We start from the raw sequence: 24,849 nt of genomic DNA on the forward strand, positions 1-24,849 counted from the left end.
AGTATGTGATACAGATGCTGCTAATCCCTTTGATTTGACTTTAAGCGGTCTGACTTAATGATTTTATGCTTTTAAAAGTCTGTTTTCTTCCTTGTTAAGAATGAGTTGTTTGAAATATCAAGTATCTTTTTGTGGCTGGGAAATAAAGATTTCTGGAAAAGGCTCTGTGCCAGTGGTTCTCTAAACTGGCTGTGTATTATCTCATCCGAGTCACTAAAAAGCCTAAAGGAGACATTTTCTTTATTTGAGAATCAATTCTGAAGTGCTCAAAGGGAGTCTACTGTAGTCAGTCTGGCCCCTCCGTAAGAGATAGTTCCATGAGCACCTCTGAGAGAATACGTATTCAAACGACTGTTTTATGTCCTTCTTTCTACTCTGCTTCATACAATTTTGCACGTATTTGGAGTTCACTAATCCTTCTTTTATTTGATGTTTGATGGGAGTGGTGAAAATTGTGGTTTTCTTGCGGCTCTAATTTGAATGTTTTGTTTTGTTATCCCCAGGATGGGAAGAAGAAGTTTGACAAGGAGAGTGAAAAATACTATTCTATTCTTGAAAAACATTTAAATTTGTCTGCAAAGAAAAAGGAGTCTCATTTGCAAGAGGTAAGCTTTTCCAATAGAAAAAAAGGACATTAGCATTACGTCATGTGAAGTCCAAATGTCCAAGGTAGCAGTGTCTCAGGATCTGCTATTCTTTCGTTAAAAAAAGTAGATAGTTCACTGAGCCTTTACTAATAACAGGCACTGTGCTGAACATTTTTCATGCCTTGTGACATTTAATATTAACAGTTCCAAATGAAAAAACAGTGTTTTCTTCAACAGTAAGAAAATGAAGCAAAACTTTTTTATTTTCTTCTGTTGGGCATATTTTAATGGCAGAACCTACCAAATTCATGTTATAGCTTTTAAGTGAAGTTGAAAATATCTGTTTTTAAGGCGTTGCCTCAACATGGGGGCGGGGGGGGGGGGGGGAATTCAATTATTTTACATCGGTTTTCTTAAAGAATAGGCAACAGAAATATTTTACTAACCCGTATGCATATAAGCAGTCCCATTATTCCTTCTTTCTGAAATATCTGTCCTCATTGGTAGTGTTTTAACTATAATTAGTAAAATCTTGCAGTCTTTTTACTAAGGCATAGTGCAGTTTCAGTTCTGATGAGGTATGTGTGGGGTTTTTTTAATGGACTTTCTTGTCATTTTCATCCTAAGAACAACAACAAAAACTCTTGACACTCCACCCACGCTTTTCCCTGGATCTACCATGGTTGTCTCAGAGCTGCAAGATGGGAGTCAGGTGGTTGCACCCGGGGCCCCACACCTTCACAGGGAATCATAGGAGACCGCCACGCGGAGTCTCCCATCTCTTCTCCCTCCTCTCTCTGTACTTGGGAGGTGTCACTGTCCAGAACCACTTCTGAATGCCTCATCCTGATCCAGCGAAGCCAACGAGCACTTTTCCAATTCAACCTGGTCCTCTGCTCTCTGTGTTCTTTCTGCTATTTCTCTTACCTCCACATCCAGCCACGGGGCTGCTTGATGAGTCAGAGTATGATTAGAGTTCCCCCACATCGAAAAGCCACGGGAGGGTTATTTTGCTTCTGGTTCCTTTTTTCTACACTTTCATGTTCTCATTGAGGGAATTGAATTTCTTCATTTCAATATATTTCATATTGGGAAGTTCTGTTATTTAAACATGAGTTCATTATAACCTATATTGTGTTACTAGCACCTGCTATTAAAAAAAGATAATTGAACATACAATTGTGTGCCCATGGAAAGGTTTTGTAGCTAAATGAAATGGGGGGGGGGGGAAACTGTCATTAAGAAAAATGAATATTTTAAATTTTCAATGGCATGTTTAAGTTTGAGGTATTATATTTACAATTTAATATTCCATTGACATGTCCCATACTACTACTACTACTTCTTCTCCTCCAACCCCCCCCCCCCCCTCTCTCTTTTACTCCATGCTTTGGTTATGTTAACCTTTTATCTTGCCCAAATTATTCAAGTCTGGGCATACCTCAGGACCTTTGCACTTATTGTTTGTTCTACTTAGAAAGCTCTTATTAAGCCTACATCATTTCATCCTCACTTCCTTCCTCCCCTCCTTCCTTCCTCCTTCCCCCCTTCCTTCCTTCCTTCCTTCCTTCCTTCCTTCCTTCCTTCCTTCCTTCCTTTTTTCTTAAATTTTATCCCTGCCAATTCCCCTGCCCCCCTGACTCTGGCAACCACCAATCTGTTCTCTTTATCTGTGAACTTTTATTTACTTATTTTCGTGGGGTTCCACATATAAGAGAGATCATGTGGTATTTCTCTTTTTTTGTCTGATTTTTTCATTTAGCATTATGTCCTCAAGGTCCATCCAGGTTGTCAAAATAGCAAGATTTTATTTACTTATTTTGGCTGACCAGTTTTCACTATTTATTTATTTATTCATTCATCTATGGACATTTAGGTTGTTTCCATATTTTGGCTATTGTAAATAACTCCTCAATGAACATGGGGGTGCATACATTTTTTTGAATTAGAGTTTTGGTTTTCTTCAGATAAATGCCAGAAGTGAAATTGCTGGATCATAATGTAGTTCTGTTTTTTATTTTTTTTAGTAACCTCCATAATGTTTTTCATAGTGACTGCACCAATATAGATTTTTACGAACATTTGTTACCGCTTGTATTTTTATTATGGCAATTCTAACAGGTGTGAGGTAATATCTCATTGTGGTTTTGATTTGCATTTGCATTCCCCTGATGATTAATGATGTTGAGCATCTTTTCATGTCTCTGTCAGTCAATATGTCTTTTTTTTGGTAAAAATGTTTATTCAGATCATCTATTTTTTAATAGGATTGTTTGTTTTTTCCTCTTGAGTTGTATGAGTTCTTTATATGTTTTTGATATTAGCCCCTTATCACATATATGATTTGCAAATATTTTCCTTTGCTGTGTAGAGGCTTTGTAAACAATATTTTTATTGAATTTTAGAGACAGAGGAAGGGAGATTCTATTTAGTACATTGCCTTTTCCTTTGCTGTGTAGAGGCTTTGTAAAAAATATTTTTATTGAATTTTAGAGACAGAGGAAGGGAGAGGGAGAAACATCGATGTGAGAGTGGAACATTTGTCGGCTGCCTCCTGCATGCTTCCTACCTGGAATCGAGCCTGCAACACAGGGCATATACCCTGACCAGAACTGAACCAGGCGCCTTTTGGTGCAGCTGAGCCACACTGGCCAGGGCTGTGCAAAAGCTTTTTAGTTTGATGTAGTCCCACTTATTTGTTTTTGCCTTTGTTGCCTTTGTTTTTGGTTTGAGATTCAAAAAATCATCACCAAGATCTCTGTCAAGGAGTTTATCACCTACATTTTTCTTCTAAGCATTTATGATTGTAGGTCTTATGTTCAAGTCTTTGATTCATTTGAGCTAATTTTTGGAATGGTGTAAGATAGTGATCGAGTTTCATTCTTCTCCATCTGGCTGTCCAGTTTTCCCAGCACCATTTGTTGATGACACTATTCTTTCCCTGTTGTATATTCTTGGTTTCTTTTTCATAAATCTATTGAACATTTATACATGGGTTTATTTCTAGGCTCTGTTCTGTTCCATTCATCTGTTCATCTGTTTTTATGCCAATACCATACGATTTTTTAAATATAGCATTGTAATATAGTTTGAAAACTGGGAGCACAATATCTTTAGCTTTGTTCTTTCTCAATATTGCTTTGACTATCTGGCATATTTTGTGCTTCCATACAAATTTAATATTATATTCACCTGTTCCATATTTCTTAAATGCTCACATTTCTCTAAACATTGCACTAGAATAAACCTAAGAGCACACGCACACACACACTCACACACTCACACACTCACACACTCACACACTCACACACTCACACACTTCTTTTCCAGGAGGCACAGCCCACAACACAACACAGTTGTGCCATCACAGCTCCTCGGAGCACATAATGTAGACAAGGAAAAATGTGGCGTGGGTTTTTTGTTTGCACTACGCTTCCAGGAATCAAGTTCTCTCATCGGGAGATGCTGCCACATGTGTATTTAGTTTTGTAACATGGTATTAAATGACATCTGTTCCTGTCCTGTCAGCACCAGACTTGTTAAGTTGCTCTCAGAAAGACCCCTCTGTGCCTTCTCTCTGACTCCTCAGGGAAATCGGTGGCTGCCCATTTCCAGGACGGAACTAGGGATCAGCTTGTGTTGATAAAGCTCCAAGACCATCTTTCAGGTGGATCATTGAAATAACAGAGTTGGAAACAGACTTGTCAATATAATAGACTTTACAGCACATAACAAGTAGTAATATTTAATATGTGAGCAGTTAATGTCTTCCTCAGCATAAAATAAGAGGAAGAGATTATAAAGGAAATGTGGAAAGATCAGAATGCATAAAATAATGTCTGTTTCATGAGACATTAATTCAAATTAAAAGGCAAAGTATCAGGGAATTTATATAGCATATGACATAGGATTACCATCACTCATACACAAGATGTTTTTGCAAATCAGTATAAAAAAGGTAGTCTTCAGTTGAAAAAATGGGTTCAAAATATTAGTGGTTATTTCATTAAAGAAGAAATGTAAGCCATAGTGAATATGGTTTAGTTTCAATGTTACATATTAAAATTCAATGCAGATTAATAATAGCAGCAGGATGTTAGTTTAATTTATTAAAATATATCCACTGTTAGTGATGATATGGGAAAACGAGCACACTTTTGCTTCTCTGGTAGAAACAAAATTATTCAATTATTCTTGAGATAAATTTGATGACATATTTCAACAAATTTGAAATGTAAAAGATAGTTGAAATGATTTCTGTTGATAGGAATTTACCCAAGAGAAATGGTCAAAATGAGCATAAAAATAAATTGTGGTGTTGATGTAAGATAACTCTTGCAATGCAAAAATTTAGAAATATCTGAAATGGCACAAAAGAATGATTGGGGCCTAGCTGTAGTGTGGCTCAGTTGGCTGAGCATCTTCCTGTGCACCAAAAAGTTGCTGGTTCGATTCCTGGTTAGTGCACATACCTGGGTTGTGGGTTCAATCCCCAGTCTGGGAGTGTGTGGAAGGCAACCAATCAATGTTTCTCTCCCACATCAATATTTCTCTCTCTCTCCCTTCCTCTCTGTAAGCATGTCCTTGGGTGAAGGTTAAAAAAAAGAAAAAGAATAATGATTCTTATAATCTTCACATTTCTCTGTTATAGTAATGAGTAATGAATAAACTTATAATAATGAATCTGTAATACTTTTATAATTAGGAGAAAAGAAATCCTTTGAGAAACCCAGAAATTGGCTTTTCACATATCTCTAAGTATGCCTTGAGCAGAGTCCTCTTATCCCTGCCTCCTAAAGAAAGGGAACCCCTTAGTTTCTACCCTTATTCCTCTATTTGTATCCTTAAGTTTGTGTCCCCGGCATCTCTTCCATTTCCGTACTGTCCTTATAACACCCCGATGAGCATCTCAGGGCGTGATTTCATCATGCTGACCAACTTCCCGCTGCTCGGGACTTTACCTCTTCTTACTAATACATTGACATCTCACATATCACCATTTTCTCAAATTTGTTCCTACTTCTCATTTCTTTAATTCTGTAATGCTGGTGTTTCTCATACCAAAATTATTTTTGACTTTTTTCCCCCTCCTTTCTCGCACCCTCGTCCTTGTTTCTCATATCCTTCAGCTTCTCTTTCTTACTGAGGTATACCGAACATCTTCACCCCTACTAAATAAGAGGTCTCCACAGTCACAGGCACCCAGCTGCACCATTGAATCAGTATATTCTCTACTGTCCTCACCTTAATCTCCCTGGAATTCTACTTTGATCTCGTCAACACCTTCCTCAAGCTTTTGTGGTGTCTATAGATGAAGTTTGCACACATTCTCTCTTTTCTGCCTTACCTCTCATTTCTGACTAAACTTTTTGATCAACCAAAACATAACTTTTCTGGACTCTTTTCCCTCACTCAGATTCTTCTCCTTTTGTCTCCACTTACTCTAAACTCCCCATTCTTCAGTCCAGCCGCACCATTGAATCAGTATATTCTCTACTGTCCTCACGTTAATCTCCCTGGAATTCTTTTTGATCAACCAAAACATAACTTTTCTGGACTCTGTTCCCTCACTCAGATTCTTCTCCTTTTATCTCCACTTACTCTAAACTCCCCATTCTTCAGTCCAGCTTAAATCATTTTTCCTCTGGGAATGAGGGTGTGTGTGTGTTTCTCTATTTTGAATCAGATCGCTTACTGTAAGTGGGGAGTAATTTAGGTTTCTGCAGAACTATCTGGTTTTCTTATGTAATTAACTTGGTTTCTTACTAGGATGACTTTACTGTCCCCTTTTGCCTTGTAAACAATAGTTTATACCTGTTGTTTGGGCATAATTATTACTGGTGCTCCCTTTCAGTTTAAAAAGTTTGGACAGTAAATTATATGGTTATCCTATTTATCCAGTACTGAATACAAAGCAACAGCTGCCAGTGGGTTTATAAGCAACTGTCTGCTAGTGAATAACACACTGTATGGGCTTAAGTACAAACGGGATTCATCCCAAGTAAAGAATGTCTTTCAAAAAAATCTTGTACTGAAGAGAAATTAAGCTGTTCTATTCTCTAAGCACTGTACATTCTAGATGACCTTTCAAAGCAGGCTTGGTACAACAAATGCATCGAGGTGCGAGGTGATGGGAATTTAAGCAGGTTTGGAATTCATCTACATTGGAGGTGATGGGAAATATCTGTAATTGGCAGGTGGCAAGAGTCATCTTTCCTCTTTTATCCTTCGTGGTGCCCCCACACCCCTTGATGAGATGGACTCGTGCAAGGCAAATGAGTTTCTGAGGAAATGACTTAACTCCCCCAGATTTCATGCTTTGCTAGGACTCATGGCTGTGGTTTATTGCAGTGAAAAGATATGAAGGAAACTCAGCAAAGGATGCATAGGGTGAAGTCTGGGGTAAACCAGGCATGAGCTTCCGAGAGTCCTTTCCCAGTGGAGACATACAGGACACACTTAATTCCACTGATAATAAGTCGTGAAGAAAACATGTGAAATGTTGTCCGTTAGAAACTCAATATAGACCGAGTACCCCTGGTTTTTTACTGGGAGGTGGTCACATAGGCACCTTCTGCTTGTCGTGGACCCAAATTCCAGAGTCCCAGAAGAAATGCAGGTGTTTAAAGTAAACCATATTGTTTGCACAAATTGTTTTGACATAGTGAACTACGCTTATCAATTAGGGTGGTGGGAACTCTCCCAAAATCAACATTCCCAGATGCAGCCAAGGGCCAGCCTGCGAGCAGGCCTTCCAGGACAGCATCCGCGCCTGCTGTGCGCTTTGCTTCACAGCTTTGTTGACCAGAAATAATCACATACGTTGTCAAGGTGGCTCGACATTCTAGTTTGTTCCCATGCGCCAGTCAACACAGTCGATGCCGATATCTTTTCAGGTAGATAGTAAGACCTTCAGAAGTAACTTGTGGAATAGAATGCTGTCGCTGGGACTAAAAATATTCTTCTGGCCCTGCCACCAGTGGTGTCCTGGAGCTCTCTCTTGGAGAGCCGACTTTCTCATCTCTTTCTAACTCCCTCATTCACTGATGTTGGGTTTGTGGTTTGGAACTGGCTGTTTGGGGAATATTTACACCACAGAAACCAGCCAGTACTGCAAATCCGGCTTCCCCCCGCGAGAGCCAGCTGCTACACATTTATTAGCATACCACTAAGTATACCTCCTTACCCTTCCTTCTATAAATAGTGTGCTCTTGTAAGCTGTGGTAAGAAAATGCCTGATTTGTGTAGAATGCTGATCGCCTTTGTGTTGATGTGTATGTCTTTTCTTGCTTAGAAATTATCTTTGGAAGCTTCTGGCTCACATTTCCTACCTGATTTATATGTTCTTTTTGTATATTAGTTTAGAAAGTTGGAACGCTCAACTTTAAAAAACTCCCTATTGAGCTGCTTATAATACTGGGTTATTTTTAATTATATGAATAAATGCATAGTGTATATAATTATTTTTAAAGGCATTTCAAGTGAAGTTTTAAGATGCTATGATGTCCAAGCCAGTAAACCTAATTTTATCTTTTTTTAAAGCTTCTCTTTGTGAAATTGTCATTATAAAATAGCTCCAAAGTTATATTCTATTCCCAGATAGTTGTTGGCAGATACTTTGTATTCCAGAGAGCTCCCCCCACCTTTTTTTTTTTTTTCATCTGCTTTTAGTAATCTCAGCTGGCAGTGGGGCGTATGTAACTGGGCATGAAAAGTAAAATCATGACTCTCTCTTTTTTATTAAATTGATTTTTTTAAAGAGGGGGGAGGGAGGAGAGAAAGAGAGAGAGAGAAACATCAGTGTGAGAGAGATACATCATTGGTTGCCTCCCGTACTCTCCCTGACCAGGTTTGAACCAACTTGGGTATGTCCCCTGACTGGGAATCAAACCCATGACCTTCCATTGCACAGGAGGATGCTCCAATTGACTGATTCACACAGGCCAGGGCTTGCCTCTCTGTTAAATAAAAATCAGTTTAAAAAATGGCATATGAGGGTGGTAGTGGGCATAGAAGAGGGGAGAGAGGTGACATAAAAGAAATAAAATGAAATTATCTCAATAACCATTTTCTTACACTTTATCAATCAAACCTTACTGTGTTCATGAAGAATAAATGTGCATGGCATTGATGGAGTATGAATCACTGAGTTAGAACCATGGAAATTTTTTGGCTCTGCTATCAGTATTATCTTTCTAAGGGATTACCTAATGATGTGGCTTGCTGCTTAATATTCTCAGATAATTTGTCCTCAGTTAAATCCAAATTTGCTATGCAGTGTTCAAGGTCTTTGACAGTGTGGTGCTAATCTTACTTCTCCTTCCTTCCCTCCACTTATGCACTCTGTTGGCAAACCCTGTCAAACTCGTTCATGGGTCTTTACTTTTTTATGGGAGTGGCTCTTTTTTTTTTTTTTTTAATCTTTGACTACTCACTGCCAGTTGTTCATCTTAAAATTCAACTCAAACCACTACCATTTTCTCCCAGAACTTAAAGCTCTTTTTTTTATGATCCTGTAGATTTTCAAATACTTTTATATACCTCTTCTGCATTATTTTAAAAAACTGATCTGACTGTTGTATGCTTACTCTGTTGTTGTTTCCCCCCTCCCACCCCATATACCAGCCGTGGGCAAACTACGGCCCGCAGGCCGGATCCGGCCCGTTTTGATCTGACTGTTGTATGCTTACTCTGTTGTTGTTTTCCCCCTCCCACCCCTATACTATAGTTCTTACGGACAAGGGCTGTGTTTTCCTAGTCTCTGTATTCCCAGGACATAGTAATAATTGCTATATTAAAACTTTTGGCGGGACTTAATTTTTAATAAAGATTTCAGAGTGGAACAGGATTTGAGCTCCTCTCTAACACAGAACCATTAATAATGACTCCCTATGTCATGGTTTGCCTTTTTGCACTCTTTAGGCAGATACACAAATTGACCGAGAACATCAAAACTTCTACGAAGCATCGCTAGAATATGTCTTTAAAATTCAAGAAGTTCAAGAAAAAAAGAAGTTTGAATTTGTCGAACCGGTAAGTTTTAATTTCCCTTTAAAAGAGTAAGTCCAGTATATCCTGTGGGAAAATATTGCCGTGTTTTTCTGTTGAAAATTATGATTTTTAAAAAGAAAAAGGGAGACGGGAATGTGGGAGGAGCAAATAGGTGGGCACTTTTAGGGCAGAAAAGCTATTGTATGAAACTGTGATGGTGGACACATGTCATTACAGATTTGTGAAAACCCATAGAATGTACAACACAGACTGAATCCCTAATGTAAACTATAGATTTTATTAATAATGATGTGTCAGTCCTGGATTGTCATTTGTAACAAGTTTTCCTCACTAATGCATGATGTTAATGACAGGGAAACTGTTTGAATAGGGGCTAAGGGAGTATATGGGGACTCTAATTTCTTCTCAATGTTTCAATAAATTGAAAACTGTTCTAAAATAGCTCACTGATTTGAAAAAAATTAAGGATAGACGGGTGTGTGTGACATATACCTAAGCAAATACATCTCCCACTAAAGTGCCCCATGCGCCAACGCTTTAGGTGAAGGGAGAAGGCATGGGCCACATTTCTTCCTTGGTTCCCGCCACCGCCTTGCAAGGCTGGGACTTGTCTGACTTTCCAATGAAGTCATTTATTTGGCTAAGTCAGTGTGAAAAGTACTGGATTCCCTAATGTAAACCGCATTACAGAAATGAACAGGTGGCTGGTCTTTATAGGCTTACTTCATGTTTCTTCCCAAGTAATACCCTAATATGTTACGATATTGGCTAAGTGGGCATATTCAGGAGGTGTCATCTGGGATGAATAAAGCTAAGTTCTATAGTCAAGATTGCCTTCCATTTGTAGATAATGCTCAGTTCCCATGAGATGAGAGGACAGTGATAGTAAAATATGTTAAGTAATCAAATATATAACATAAGCCATACTTTTCTTCCTATGTCAGTCATTCTGTGAAAAAAAAATCTATTTGTAATCAGAAAACACATTCTTCCTATTTTAGAGGAAGTGATAGGGAAAAGGGAAGGAAAAGCACACTTCAAAATATATTTGCCAAGATGTATTTCCCGATGGAAACCCTTCTGTGATGCCCTAAAGATGATGGGAAACCGAGACAGCGGAGGCTGGGCAGTGTCCAGTCCCCGTGTGGCTCAGCACCCCGCTTCACTCCCCTCCATCAGCTGGAGCCACCCAACTTCCCGCTGTAAACTGGGCCCTGGACAAGTCTTAGGGCCAGCCCCTCAGCTAAAGGGATTTAGGGAACTAGAAGCCACACGCAGGCTCCTGGAATTAACTTTTACCTCTTGTTTGAGATAGCAGCCTTAAGCTCAAGTTCTGATTGCCAAACAGCTTAGTCCTTAAAACCCTTGGAATGACTTGGTAACCCCTGTTTAGTAGATGCTTTGAGGATCTGATTCAACTTTTCTTCGATGGCCTTCTGAAGCTCATCTGGGGTTCATGGTAGCTGGTCAGCCTAGCAGCCCCTAGGCTGGGTAGATAACCAGCACTTAGCATTACTACTCCCTTCTCATGGACTAAGTTCTTCCTCCGAATCCTACCAGGGTTTTGAAGGCCCCTCTACTCGCTAGAAGGCTTCCTCCTGGGGGATGACCTCTTGGGATTTCCAAATTTTAGCTCTTCTTGACAGTAAACTGCTGGAGTACCCCCTTCGTTCTGACAGTTTTCCTTCATACTTCTTCCTTTCCCGTTCCCATTGCCTTCGCATACTGTGCTCATGTGCTGCACGGTTCTTCCTCACCTGGAATGACCCCTTTATATCTGCAGTCATTCCTGTACATCTGGATCCCTCTCTCCTGCTTCTGAGGGGCATACAGGGAGCCCATTTTCCCATCAGAGCTTCTGTTCATGGCCCATCCTGTCTGGGAACAGTGAGCTAGACCATTCTGCCCTGTGACATCAGGTCTATAAGGGGAAGGCTGTAAAGTCGTGTGCACACAGGTGACAGAAGGAATGGTAGGAATTTGTGAACTGCTGCCATAATACACGTAGAGGAGTGGAAACTGTCCTCCTGTTGAAACGAGTTTTCTTCCTTCTCTCTACCGTTTCCCAAACTGGGACGGTCTGAAGCCTTCTGCAATGCATGCCTTTCCTGTGACACCACAATCAAAATCGATGTTTAAATCTGCCTTTCTTCCAAAATATTTTCTTGGCTGCTGTGTTTTTCCTATTAGAATGTCTGGCCAAACCAAACAGTACTGTCAGTTTAGTCTCGTTTTCATTTCTAGCTGCAAAGTCTCTTCCGTGGGGTTTTACTTAATTTCCATTTCAATAATGAGAAGAATAGGATTGGGAGCAATGAAACATGGGCATTTGCTCTTTAGGTTGTGCATTTACAAATTAATTTGGAGGAAAAGAGTTTTTAAAATTTCAAAAACAAAGCTCCCAGGAGCGACGAACATAAAAACACATGAGGATACTTCAATATCTTTGCAGTTTTTGTTCTGCAGAAATCCAATTCCTGTTCACATTGCACAAATCTAGCAGTCTATTCCAGTTAGCCCAGATTTATTTATCAAGGATTAGAGTAAAGCAAAATACCCCCGGGATGTGTCTTATCTCAGAGATTGTAAGGTAACAAGTAGATAATATAAATACTCCTGGTGATTTACATTAAATAACTTCCTTTATGATGAGCATTTGAAATTATTTTACACTGTTTCAATTAATATCAAGACCCCACTACTTGTGATAAAACTTCTGCAGAACATACATTAAATAACTTCCTTTATGATGAGCATTTGAGATTATTTTACACTGTTTCAAGACCCCACTACTTGTGATAAAACTTCTGCAGAACATATAGGTGGTATCAGAAATAAATATTCATACAGGGTCATTATTTCAAGGAAAAGCTCGGGGAAAATGCCCAAACATGGAAAAAAGGGGACATTTACATATTTTTAAACAATGAGCTACATCTGCAGGTTTGAAAGTTAAATCTTTTTGTGTTCTTTTTCAATATGATTGGATAGCTTTCATATAGAAAATTTAATTTAAAGGTAAATCGAAGTGAGCAAATTAGACAATGTCATTTTTTAAAAAGCTCTGTAGGACTAAAGGTTAAATTTCGATCCTGCTGAAAATCTAAGAGCATTCATCGTATAAAAATGAAACAACAAATCTCTCTTTAGGTCATATACCTTAAAATAAAATCTGTGCTGGCCCTTTTATTTAGTTCTAGGTCCTGTTATTAAAACATCTGCAATTTACAGTAGTAGTTAGACAGTTAATAGAATTTTGGAAAAGTAAGAAAAATACATTCTATTTGTTTGGCTGACTCATCCCCTTGAACTTCATTTCAGAAATCCATCCTGGGAAGGCTTGGTCCGAACATAGCTTCAGCTGGGCTTTAATTACCTTGTTGCCTGCATTGCCTCCTTCATTCCTATTGATCCAAAGAGATAAGCTGACTTTATTGCTCAGTGCTTCTGTCCCTTTCCCACAGAAGGTTCTGTCCGGCCACTTCATCTGAATGCCATCCCTTTGAATGTGTAGAAATCCGCCTTCAGGAACTCCAATGGTTCTTCACTGCCGAGGCAGGGTTATAGAGCCACAACTTCAGAGTTTTAGCTTTTTAAATTGAATTGAATCAATTACATCTCTGTCTATTCATTTGTTCTTCCGTCCTTCTTTCATCATCCTGCTTTAGACGTTGTCAGCCCAGGTCACAGCTGACCGACCTCTTTCTACCCTTGGCCCTCTTTTCTCTTCACATTCCTCATTTATTTGGTTAGGTTTTGATACCCCCTCATTTCTTCTCAATAAACTCCTCTGAATATATATGTGTTAGAGTTAAAATACTTCATAGTCGTTTTGAGGCTATCCTTTAAGATATTTCCCTCTAAGTTTCCTCCAAGTAAGGAACAGCGGAGGCTGCAGGCTTAAAAGGCCCGGCACTTGTGAGAATTGATGCCTCCTTGCCTTACCCTACTTTCCCAATCTTCTCAGGAGTTTCAGTGGGCAAATGTAGAGGCATACATACGATTTTTATTTCTTCTAGACATGCCAGTGCTTTACATATGGGAAGTGTTTATTTTTATTTCATTTTACAACAGTATTATTGGGATGTAATTCACATAGCATGCATACATTGTGCCCATTTTTAGTTCATGTTGATCGATGGTGTGAAGTAGGCATTCAATTTCATTCTTTTACATTTGTCTATCCAGTGGTCCAAGAATCACTGATTGAAAAGACTATTCTTGATTCATTTTATCATCTTGGTACCCTGGTTGAAAATAAGTTCACCATAGATATGTGGGTTTATTTCTAGACTTTCTTTCAATTCTCTTTCATTGTTTATAGGAGTCATTGAGCTAGTATCGCACAGTTGATTACTATTGCATTGCATTAAGTTCGGAAATAAACTACTTTTTTCATCTTTTCAACATTAGTGTGACTGATTTAGGTTTGTTGCTATTCCATATGAATTTTAGACTCAGCTTATCCATTATTATAAAGAAGTCAGCTGGGCTTCTGACAGGGATTTCATTATATCTGCACATCAATTTGGAGAGTATTGCCGTCTTAACAATATTGTCTTCCAATCCATGAATATGAAATATTTTCCTTTTATATAGACCTTCTTTAAGACCTTTCAACAGCATTTTGTACTTTGCAAATTATAAATTTTGTACTTCTTTTTAAAGAATTTATTCCTAAGTATTTTATTCTTTTTGAAACTATTGTGAATGGGATTGTTTTTAAATTGCATTTTCAGGTTATTCATTGCAAGTGTATATAAATATAGTTGATTTTTGTATATTAGTTTTGTATCCTGCAACTTTGCTGAACTTATTAGTTCTAGTATATAATGTGTGTGTGTGTGTGTGTGTGTGTGTGTGTGTGTGTTAGTGGATTTGTTGGGCTTTTCGGTGATGAATTTCTTAGGAGATAAGGAATGAATCACATCAGTATAAGAGCCTTTACATCCCACTTATTCTGCTCAGTTTGGGCAACAGTCATCTGGAATTACAGCATCAGTTGCTTTGGAGTTCCTCCCTTCCCAACCCCTTTTCTCACTTTTCTCTGCCATTCACAGTATCACTGGCAACTCTGAGCCCTTAAGGCTTGAAACCTGATGATTAATGGACTGGGAAATTTTGAATATTCATTCCTTTGCTGAGTTGTAAAGGGTTTTTCTAAATGATTACTTATCTATGTAATGCCGTATCAGTTTCCACATTTGGTCAGGTTACTGGAATGACAAAATCTAATTTGATTCTAAAATTCTTGGGAATAATAAAGTGCTACTGGACTTTTTCCTGATGATAAAAGTGACTTTCTTAATATTAAAACCTAATCTATCTAGTCTTTGTAGTTGTTGTTGTTGTTATTATTATTTTTATTATATTAAAGGTCAGGATTAGTTTAAGGCAAGCTGAGACACAGTAGTCTTTTCCATACAACTGTACCCATTCAGGCAGAATGAACAAAGAAAATGACATGTGGGAAATGCAATTCTTAAAGATTCAGGCTGTCTTATAAAGTTCCCTTACTTTAGCATCATGGAATTTGTTTCTGATAAAATGAGCTAGTATATATTCAATCCTAAAAAAACTTTTAATTTTGCTACCATCTAGAGGCAGTTATTTCATGCATGCTGCCTTTGTCATACTTTCTCCAAACCTATTTCCAAAGTAGATATGAAACAAAAGGAAAAGGTGGGTGGTTCTTTGAATGTAATTTTTCTGTACTTTCCTAAGGATTATACATTCCCTCGTGGGTGTTACATTATGCATGTATTGTAAGATTAAAATATATTTATCTGCTATGTAGTGCATCTGAAATCTGCTAGAAGATGCCAAAAGACTTATTTATTTAGATGGATATTGGGGAATTGGGTGTTCTATAGGAAAATTTATTGCAGATATTCTTAAGGTATCTTTTTCATGTTTAATTGAATTCTTTGTCCTTAGGATAATATTAAAATAGCGTTTTCATTGTGTTGCATTCAGTTCATAAGACAGTTTAAATTTGGACTAATTATATAACATGAAGCAACACTCCTTTTAACAACTTCATTACCTATTATTTGGATATTTAGAACACCAGTGTTTTCTTTATACCTCAAAAGTATTTTCTTATTTTGTCTCTGAAAATCTGTAAACGTACACATCCAAGCCCCAATTAATTAAAGGTATCTTGTAGTCCCATTTCATAAGCTATAGTTCTTTTTAAGTTACTGGTTAATTTGAGAAATATTATATCAACTCTTTAATAAAGGATGATCTATTGAGTATTTAGTTTTGTTAATTTTCAGTTGATGTAAAATTGTTTTTTCCTCAATTTAAAATAATAGCTTACAGACATACTGTGTTATTTGAATTAGAAAATCATTAGTCACTTCTCAAAAATATTTTTAATTTTTAAAAAATATTTTATTTATTGATTTAGAGAAGAGAGAGAGAGAGAAACATGGATTTGTTGTTCCATTTATTGATGTATTCTCGTATGGCTCCTTCTTGTATGCGCCCTGACCTGGCATCTAACCCGCAACCTTGACATATGGGGCTGATGCTCTAACCAACTGAGCTACCTGGTCGGGGCTTCAAAAATATTTTCAATTTTATTGTTAGAAGAAGTTGAGGAAGAGATTGAATTGTTGGACAAGTCTGGGGGGAAAAAATTACAGTGAATTAAATGAAAAACAATTGAATTATTTTTCAGTTATAACTTATCAACAATTGTGTCCTGTAATTGCATGGAGAGCCACTCTTACTGCAAGAATAAGAACATCGTAAATAAGCACATAAGAAGGCTAGGATCATAGGAATTGTGCTTTGCTAGAGAGGATTTTTCTTTAATTTTTATATGAAAGATCTGTATCTGTCTCCCTGCGTTTGCTCCCCTCTTCCCTGGTTTGCCTTCTTCCCACTCCTTGCGAACATGTCTATTCAATACCCAGGTCAGTACTGCCACCTTGTGAATTTTTCCTTCATTTCATCTGGCCAAACCCTAACTCCTGTTGGGTGTCTCTGTAACTCACTGCTTTGGTCTTCCTCACATCTGCGTGTCTTACCTCCCTGCTCCGGTTAGCTCTTCTGGGGCAGGAGCTACGTGTCTTTGGATTTTCTCCCCATTAATGGTCTCTCCTCGATAGTCAATGCATTTGAATATTCGAGTAGTTAATATGACAGCTGTCCCTGACAAGACTAAAAAATTAAATCACTGTCTACTAAAAAGGAATTAAAAATTGGCTTCTGTGGGTTCTGTTTCACATCCGTAATTTTAGTGTGGGCTTTGCCAAAGAGATTGAAAACTTATTAGCTGAGGGTTTAGAATGAAATGACGTTTCCCCAGTTTATTATGTTTGATGGCCATGTTTTTTAAAACACGTTTTCATGCTTTCTTTGTCTTTTTATTTTTGCAGCTTCTGTCGTTCCTTCAAGGTTTGTTTACTTTTTACCACGAGGGATATGAACTCGCCCAGGAATTTGCACCATATAAACAACAGCTGCAGTTCAACTTGCAGAATGTAAGGCTGTACCTGTTCTCACTGCCTCCTTGGTGAATCGGACGATCGTAGCGCAACTAGGTTCAAACCAGGCCAAACCGGGGAGTCTTTCCAAACCTTATCTAATACAGTAAAACCTCATTGATTTAGAAAAGCCACATTATAAATTTATTTTAAAATGGTTTGATTTCTAGCTGCTGGTTGAAAGTACAGCAGGAAAGAGCCAATCTTAATATTAGGAAAATGTATACAAGGAAATATTTATTATAAAATAAATGCTGCTGAGATATAGACGCCTGGACATTTGGAAACTTTTGCCTATACCCAGTGTTCTCATTACTTAACTGGGTGAACTTAGGTATGTTTTATTTTCTGAGAGGGCAGCATTTATTTATGAAACGAAGGTTGTACTGTGGCATTCTGATGCCCCATCCATGTATGAAGTTACATATAATATATCTGATGTTTATTACATTCAGATAATAAATTTGAACATGGTTTGAAATGTTCAAAAGCAGCTGTTTTAAAGCTTAAGTAAGAGTTATTTACAAACATCCTATCTCTTTCTGTCAGGCTTTATTCTTGTAAAGGTGTCTAATCAATCCTTTTGATATCTGATTACATAGTTATATAATTACATAGCTGCTGAACACCCCATTAAAAAATTAGCTAATATATTTTCTTATTGTCAAAGCCTGACAAATAATGACCTTCCAGTTGTTCAGGGTTTTGTATAAGTGAGAAGTTATTTCTAAAACCCTGTCTAGTACTCTGTAGCTAAAATAAATCGGAAAGCTCTCACTGAATTTTCGGTAAAAAACTTGGCCTTCACTGTTTATCTGAGTTTTGCCATTGTGAATATGTCCAATAAATAGAGCTATTGAGTTGGAGGGTCCCGGGAGCAATATGTAATTGGATTGGATTTATTCTACTTGTGTTTTGAGTTTTAGCTTTTTATTTAACCTAGATTTTCTTGCAGAATTGATTTTGTATGCAATTCATTCCATTGTTTTTCAATATGGAATGCATTTGGGCTTTTTCAGTAAATATTAAAAGAGACAATTACTATAGTTAAAGTATTTTTATGACTTATCTTCATATTAAGTGTGATTAACTTAAGATTCCTGGGACTTGGGAACAGGTAAGGAATAGGAAAAAAATTGTGATCCTTATGTTGGAAAGAGAAAAGTAGCAAAAGTGGCAATTAAGAAAATTCAGTTATTTTATTACGGGCCATAACAAAGTCTTAAGTTAGGCAGTGATGATTTATGTTTCTGAATGTGTATTGTTGAGATAGCGTGGCTTGATTACAAAACATGTTTTACCTTAAGTAAACTTGCTGTACTGTGAATAAACTATTTCTTGCAAACCTATCCTTTTTTATGAGTTAGTTTATATACTGACCTCATGATAACTATGTTGGGATTTCTGAAAACCAAGCTAAGCAATGTTTCTTCAAAAGTATTTGAAACAAGGGCAATGAACTTTGTTTTCAATAAGTGCTACATACTTAAAAATATGTGAATTTAATTTGTTTTTATCCCCCCCCCCCAAAAAAAAATATAAGTCCCTATGTATCTGCTTTTTAACCTTAGGCATTAGTGTTATAAAATTATATTGAGTAAATATTACATAATTTAAAATGCTATAATTGGCCACTAAGTAATAATATTAGAGTGGGAAATGGGAAGAAACATACAACATGCATGCGTGCAAACGTGTGCGCACACACACACATATACCCACAGATTGAGATTGAGAAACCTGCAGAAGTTTCACTAAAGCCGTTCAACATCAGCCATAGGACTCAACATAGCGTGTCATGGAGGTGGGTGAGTAGTGCTGAAAGAATTGAGGTTATCCTTTGCATAATTTGCAGTTTTGAAACTTTTGGTTCTGAGTTCCTCAAAACAGGTAGGAAAGAAAGACTGAATCTGTTATTTTTATTTACTCAAGACAAGGAATAATTTTGAAAGTACTCGACAAGAGGTGGAGCGGTTGATGCAAAGGATGAAATCTGCCAACCAAGATTACAGACCGCCCAGCCAGTGGACAATGGAAGGCTACCTTTACGTCCAGGAGAAACGTGAGTCACAGAAACACAACCTAATGTCTCTATGGTTAACGTTCTGTTTCCACGAGGTGTGACTTGGTTAGTGTTCCTTCAAGTAGAGATGGAAATCCCTTCCAATTTATGGTATTTAGTCAGCTCAGCCACCATCACCACCACAGAAAGGAAGCTTTTTCACATCTCACCACCAGCATCTCTAAGTTTATTTGTTGAACTTGGAACTTATAACCTTTTGCTAATGATGGGGCAACATAAATTCAGTTCTAGAATTTATTGTGATATCTAATCTCAATTTAAAGTTTGGTGGAAAATTAAAAATCAAAGACTTTTTCAGGATGAATCATCCCGGTGACTGTGATAAGTGTTCCCTTCCAACCGCATCGTTTCATTGACTTCTGTGTTTTTCTCAGTTTCCAGGAATAAAACTGGCAACTGTGTAATGTCACACTGCACCCTTTGCTTCTTGAGGTTAGGGAATAAGCATCAGACCCAATAGAGCATGATGATAATTGCCTCACACTAAGAAAGTTTATCTCACAAAAAGAAATAAAAAGCCACTCAGAATTGTTTAACGAGGATCCTTTCTGAATGATACTTGTCACTAAGTGAGACCAGTCTGGCTAAATTAACTCTCTATTTCAAATCACATATGCCCTACAGCACCATTCTCATACTCTTCGTGTTGAAGGAACAATTTTTTTCCAATCCATCATGGACCAATGTCTTTGTAAAACACAAAAGCATGTGCTTGCATTTTGCAATTTCAAATTGCTGTAAAAAAAAAAAAAAAAAAGAAAAAGAAAAAGAAAATGCTTATTTATGCTTTCTGTATTTTTCACATTTATTGGGACCCACCAACCACATGAAATGGCACTGCTCTGAAGTCTCCCTGTCAGTACACAAGAGAGTGAGGGAATTGTTTTGGTTAGTAAGATATTAAAGGGTTTGGGATGGGGAAGTTGGAGATATCAGGTCGGCTGTAAGCGTTTCGACGCAGAGCAACATGATCAGTAAAATGCAACCCAATGTGTATTTGACATGCTCAGGTAATGCTCAGTGGTTGGCTGGTAGTATTAGAAAATAATGATTTGATCTGACACACGTGGCCGACATTTATTGCTGTGTAGACTAGATGGTAGAGGGCTGCTGGCTCAGGGGAACTGGGTTCTGGGAGTTTGTCTCATAACTGTCTACTTTGACAAGTCTGTTTTCAGAGATTGAAATGATAACTCTAGTGCCCCTCCTGGGAAGGTCCCTAAGGAGTGTGGCATTTGAGGCTCTAACAGGCAGACTCTCCCTCTGTTTGGCATCCTCCTTTTTTATGTTGCCTTCTTGCCCCCAAGACACTCTCTCTCGATTTTCTCTGTATCCCCTGCATTATTTGTACAGCTTTAGTGAGGTACAATTGACATATAATAAATCGCACATACTTAAAATGTACGGTTTGAAGGGTTTTGCCCTAAGTATGCACCTGTGATACCATCACCACACTCAACCTTCAGAAGTGCTCTCCAGCCCCGATATAATCCCTCTCTCTTTCCTTTTCCCATTGACCATCCTCCCTCCTTCCCCTTACTTGGGGATTTAAAAAGAAAAATTTGTGGATTTATACGCCTTTGGAATTATTTTTACGCAAGGGACAAATATCCAAAGCCCCTTTCCACTGGGAATCTTTGAAAGCATTTATAATACAAAAATTCGACCAGTCCACGAAGACATATCAATTGGGCTGTTGCTATCACAGAGGATAAGTCCTGTGGGGAACAGAAAATGAGATGAAGAAATGGCTTCTGGGCGTTTATTCTGTAGTGGAAGGCATAAGGCAAACTCACGCAGTCAGCAGCCAGTGATCAATAGGAGCTATCAGAGCTGTAAATGAAGTGACAAATGGAGGTGGCCGCAATGGGGCAGAGGCAGATCATTGCAGTCAGGGCACAGAGCTCCCCGTTGTCTGGAGATGCGGTTGCTATGTTACCCACCTCTAGGCACACATTACATTGCATTCTAATAGGCTTGAGGATAGCCTGGGCTCCAGAGTCAGACAGAACTGCGCTGGAATGCCGTGCCTGCCCCCTGTTAACTGGGAGGTGCTGGGCGGACACCATTCTGAGCTCAGTCTCCTCATTTGTAAAAGAGGGAGATTTATACTTATCTTGTAAGGGTGTTGCAGGAATCAGAGATAATGTATGTAAAATGTCCCTATTATCAGCAGTGGTGCATAATACTACCACTATACATACCAGGAGCTCTTACTGCTCTGTGCAATTTACATTTATCTCATGTATAATTCTTAAAATAACTCTTGAGAGGTAGTATTCCCTAAAAAGAACAACTCCCGTCGCATGCCTTTATTGATGAAGGAAGTAGTATCATGTGCAGTTCTATTGTTCTGTTTCCTTATATGTAAAATGGCATTATAAAGTATCACTTAAAAAGTTCTTAGGTTAAATTTTGGCACTTAAAAGGTATTCCATAAATGTTCATTTCCTCCCATTTTGTAAGCATCATCTTGGCAACCTCACATGATTACTGGGTAAGATAATTAAACTTGTTTTATTTTGCTACTTTAGAGCTATAATAAATTTTTATTTTCCAAGACTGTTTTTTAAGGACTTCAGAATTGCTGGTGTAACAACATCTGCCTGGGCCCAGTGCCAGGCAGACCTTAAAGGAAGCAGCACGTGTGTGCAGCAGACCTGAAGATTACAAATGCTTGAGATGCTGCACTTATGGTGGAGGCAGGAAAGAAAAACTAAGCCGAGGTCTAAAATGTCATCAGAGCATCACTGTGGCCATACTTGATGGCTAATACTGCTTCCTACATGGCTGAGTAGTAAAGTCACTGTAAGGGTTTCCATCCAGCCACTTCCCGCTAATCAGCTCTAAGCCTTTAAGTGGTTTACACCACACGGAACAGAATTATCAACAAGTATTGTTAAGTATTATAGTGTAAAATGTTCCCCAAACAGAATTGAAGTTAATTGCAAAAACCTTTTGTGATGACGAAGTATACCGCCAAACCCCATCTTTTTAAAATCTGGAGCAGTTTAAGCATTAACGACACACGACACCCAAGGCACTGTTATTGCGGAAAAAATAAATTCAAATGGCTCATGAAACACTTTCCTCAAGAGATGCACTTTCACATTCACATTTCTTGCTTCTGAATATATGGTTATGAGACCACGGCAGCAATAACATTGTACATAATTGTTGCTAGAAAGACCCAGGTGTTAAGCAGGATAGAAGCTGCCTAGAAAACAAGCTCCGTCTTCAAGGCCCTCAGCCACTGTGACATTTGGATCCAGGATAGTTGGCTTCCCTGTGTGGAAAAGGAAGGTCGCCTACCTTGGTCACAAGGCATCCCTCCACCCTGTCCAACCAGCGGCCGTCCATTCCTTAAGGAGAGAATATAGGATTGTAAGGGGAGTGCTGTGGGAAAGGGTTGCACAGTATTTATGGGGGGAAAGGGAGCACTATCCATATAAAACTTATACTATACATAGTGAATGACACATTTTCCTTTTAAGAAGTTATTTAAATTCACTTTTTTCTTTTCAGATTAGTGGTAAGAGGAAATAACTCTAAGGTCAATAAAGTCTTAAAGAAAGATGAGTGATTCTTTCCTTTTCCTTCACTTGTCAAATATTTATTGAGTGACAACTATGTATCTGGCCCTGTTCGACGGATTAAGAATGTACCAGTCAGCAGAACATCACGCTTTCCTGCTCCTAGAGAATTAGAGTCTAAATGGCAGAGACAAGCAATAAGTAGGCTGCATCAAGTAGAATTTAGTGATAGCTTCTAAGAAGAAAGTAAAGCAAGAACTATCAGGTGAGGGTGTTGCTATGTGAGCTGTCTCAGGAAAGGCAGTACTAGGGCGGAGACATTTAGGAAAAGTCCTGAAGGAGGCGACAGTGCAGGCCGTGCCAACGTCTGGGGGAAGAGGCGTGCAGGCTGCTTCAGATGCCCTGAGTAGAAGTGCATTCGCTGTGTTTAGGGATCAGCAAGGGGCCAGTGTAGCTGGAGCGGAGTGCATGAAGCAAAGGGTAGTAAGATGTGAGGTGAGAGCCCTAGGGAGGGGCCTGGTGGGACGTCACGGGATCTTTGCTGTTCCTCTGGAGTGATACGGGTTTTATTAGAACTGGAGGGTTTCGCACAGAGGGGTGACATGACCTTGCTAAATTTTTAGCAGTTTCAGGAACAGAGGGCAAGAAGGAGACCAGCGATAGTAACTCAGACTGTTACTCCTCATGCTTCCTACTTCTATGGGATATAAGTACCACTTTTACACATGAGACAACTGAAGTTCAGATCTAAAGGAAGTCTTGAGTTTATAGTCAAAGCTTCAAGTTAGGCCACGTGGCTCAATTCCAAGACACTACCCCATACCACTCTCTCTCCATACTTGCCCTTCTCACGCTCATTCAGTAAAAGTTCCAAACTTACATGGTCTGTGGAAATGCTCAATTGTTTATTGTAGCATCAAAAACTGAACAGCCCAGCCGGCGTGACTCAGTGGTTGAGCGTCACCTGTGAACCAGGAGGTCGCAGTTCGAGTCCCAGTCAAGGACACATGCGGGGTTGTGGGCTCGATCTCCAGTGTGGGGCATGCAGGAGGCAGCCAATTAATGATTCTTTCTCATCATTGATGTTTCTCTCTCTCTCTCTCCCTTCCCCTCTGAAATCAATAAACATATATTTTTAAAAAAAGCAAAACTGTACAAATGGGAAAACTAGTCATTTATTAACAGTCTGTGACGTTTGTTTCCTTGCATTAGGACCACTTGGTTTTACATGGATTAAACATTATTGTACATACGATAAAGGAAGCAAAACATTTACAATGAGTGTTTCAGAAATGAAATCCAGTGGGAAAATGGTGAGTTTTTTGTTTTTATTTTTAACTGAGGTTATTATTCAAGAAACGGACAACATAAACTGATGAGCAAAAATAGACCCAGAAACATAGAAGCATTGAACAGACTGTCAAAAACATAAACTGAGCAAAAATAGACCCAGAAACATAGAAGCATTGAACAGACTGTCAAACCTCAGAGGGAAGGCAGGGGAGGGTGGGTAGGAGGTGGGGAAGAGATCAACCAATGAACTTGTATACATATATGCATAACCCATGGGTACAGATAATAGGGTGGTGAAGGCCTGGGGGGTGGCCGGGGCGGGCTGGGAGAGGTCAATGGGGGGGAAAAGGGGACATATGTAATACTTTCAACAACAAAGAATTTTTAAAAAGAATACAAAACACATTAGAAGTTTTAAAAACAAGAAATGGAAGTAAACAAAAAAACCCTTGCTTTTCTAATAAACGTGTGCACAATTTTTAAAGCCAGAAAGGTTTCTCTCACTTTGGTGACCTTGGTGAGTTAAAAAGCGTGGCCAGGATTTTCCTTTACCATGGCCATGGCATGCTGATAAGCAGCTGAATTAAAGGCCGGGGCCCTGAGGCGCCCTCTCACAACCTGGTAGTGGTTTGTTACTGTGCTGTTGCTTGGCCAGTAGCCCAGGAGGGGCTGCCAGTGGCTAGACCAGGCCCAAATCTGCATCTTTTCCCAGGTGGCCTCTGGGGAGGCTGCCTTTGTCCCTGGAACCTTCTCATCTTCTGCCCTGTGTGCTGTTTACTGAACTGCTGGCCCAGCAAAGATTCTCAGGAGAAATTGACCAGTGCCCATTCCCCCCCCCCCCC

At 38.7% G+C, this 24,849-nt stretch overlaps 1 protein-coding gene across 1 annotated transcript in view; it reads left to right on the forward strand.

Annotated features, from left to right (window-relative positions):
- ARHGAP42 (Rho GTPase activating protein 42) overlaps nucleotides 1-24,849 on the forward strand; it is a 248,988-nt gene that overhangs the window by 180,713 nt on the left and 43,426 nt on the right. The window contains exons 5-9 of the mRNA XM_014544570.1: nucleotides 504-605; nucleotides 9,510-9,620; nucleotides 16,991-17,095; nucleotides 19,031-19,160; nucleotides 23,927-24,027. Of these exons, the coding sequence (XP_014400056.1) occupies nucleotides 504-605; nucleotides 9,510-9,620; nucleotides 16,991-17,095; nucleotides 19,031-19,160; nucleotides 23,927-24,027 (549 nt within the window). The remainder of the gene's footprint in view (nucleotides 1-503; nucleotides 606-9,509; nucleotides 9,621-16,990; nucleotides 17,096-19,030; nucleotides 19,161-23,926; nucleotides 24,028-24,849) is intronic.

Source organism: Myotis brandtii, unplaced genomic scaffold, assembly GCF_000412655.1.
Source record: "Myotis brandtii unplaced genomic scaffold, ASM41265v1 scaffold37, whole genome shotgun sequence".
NCBI classification, from domain to species: domain Eukaryota; kingdom Metazoa; phylum Chordata; class Mammalia; order Chiroptera; family Vespertilionidae; genus Myotis; species Myotis brandtii.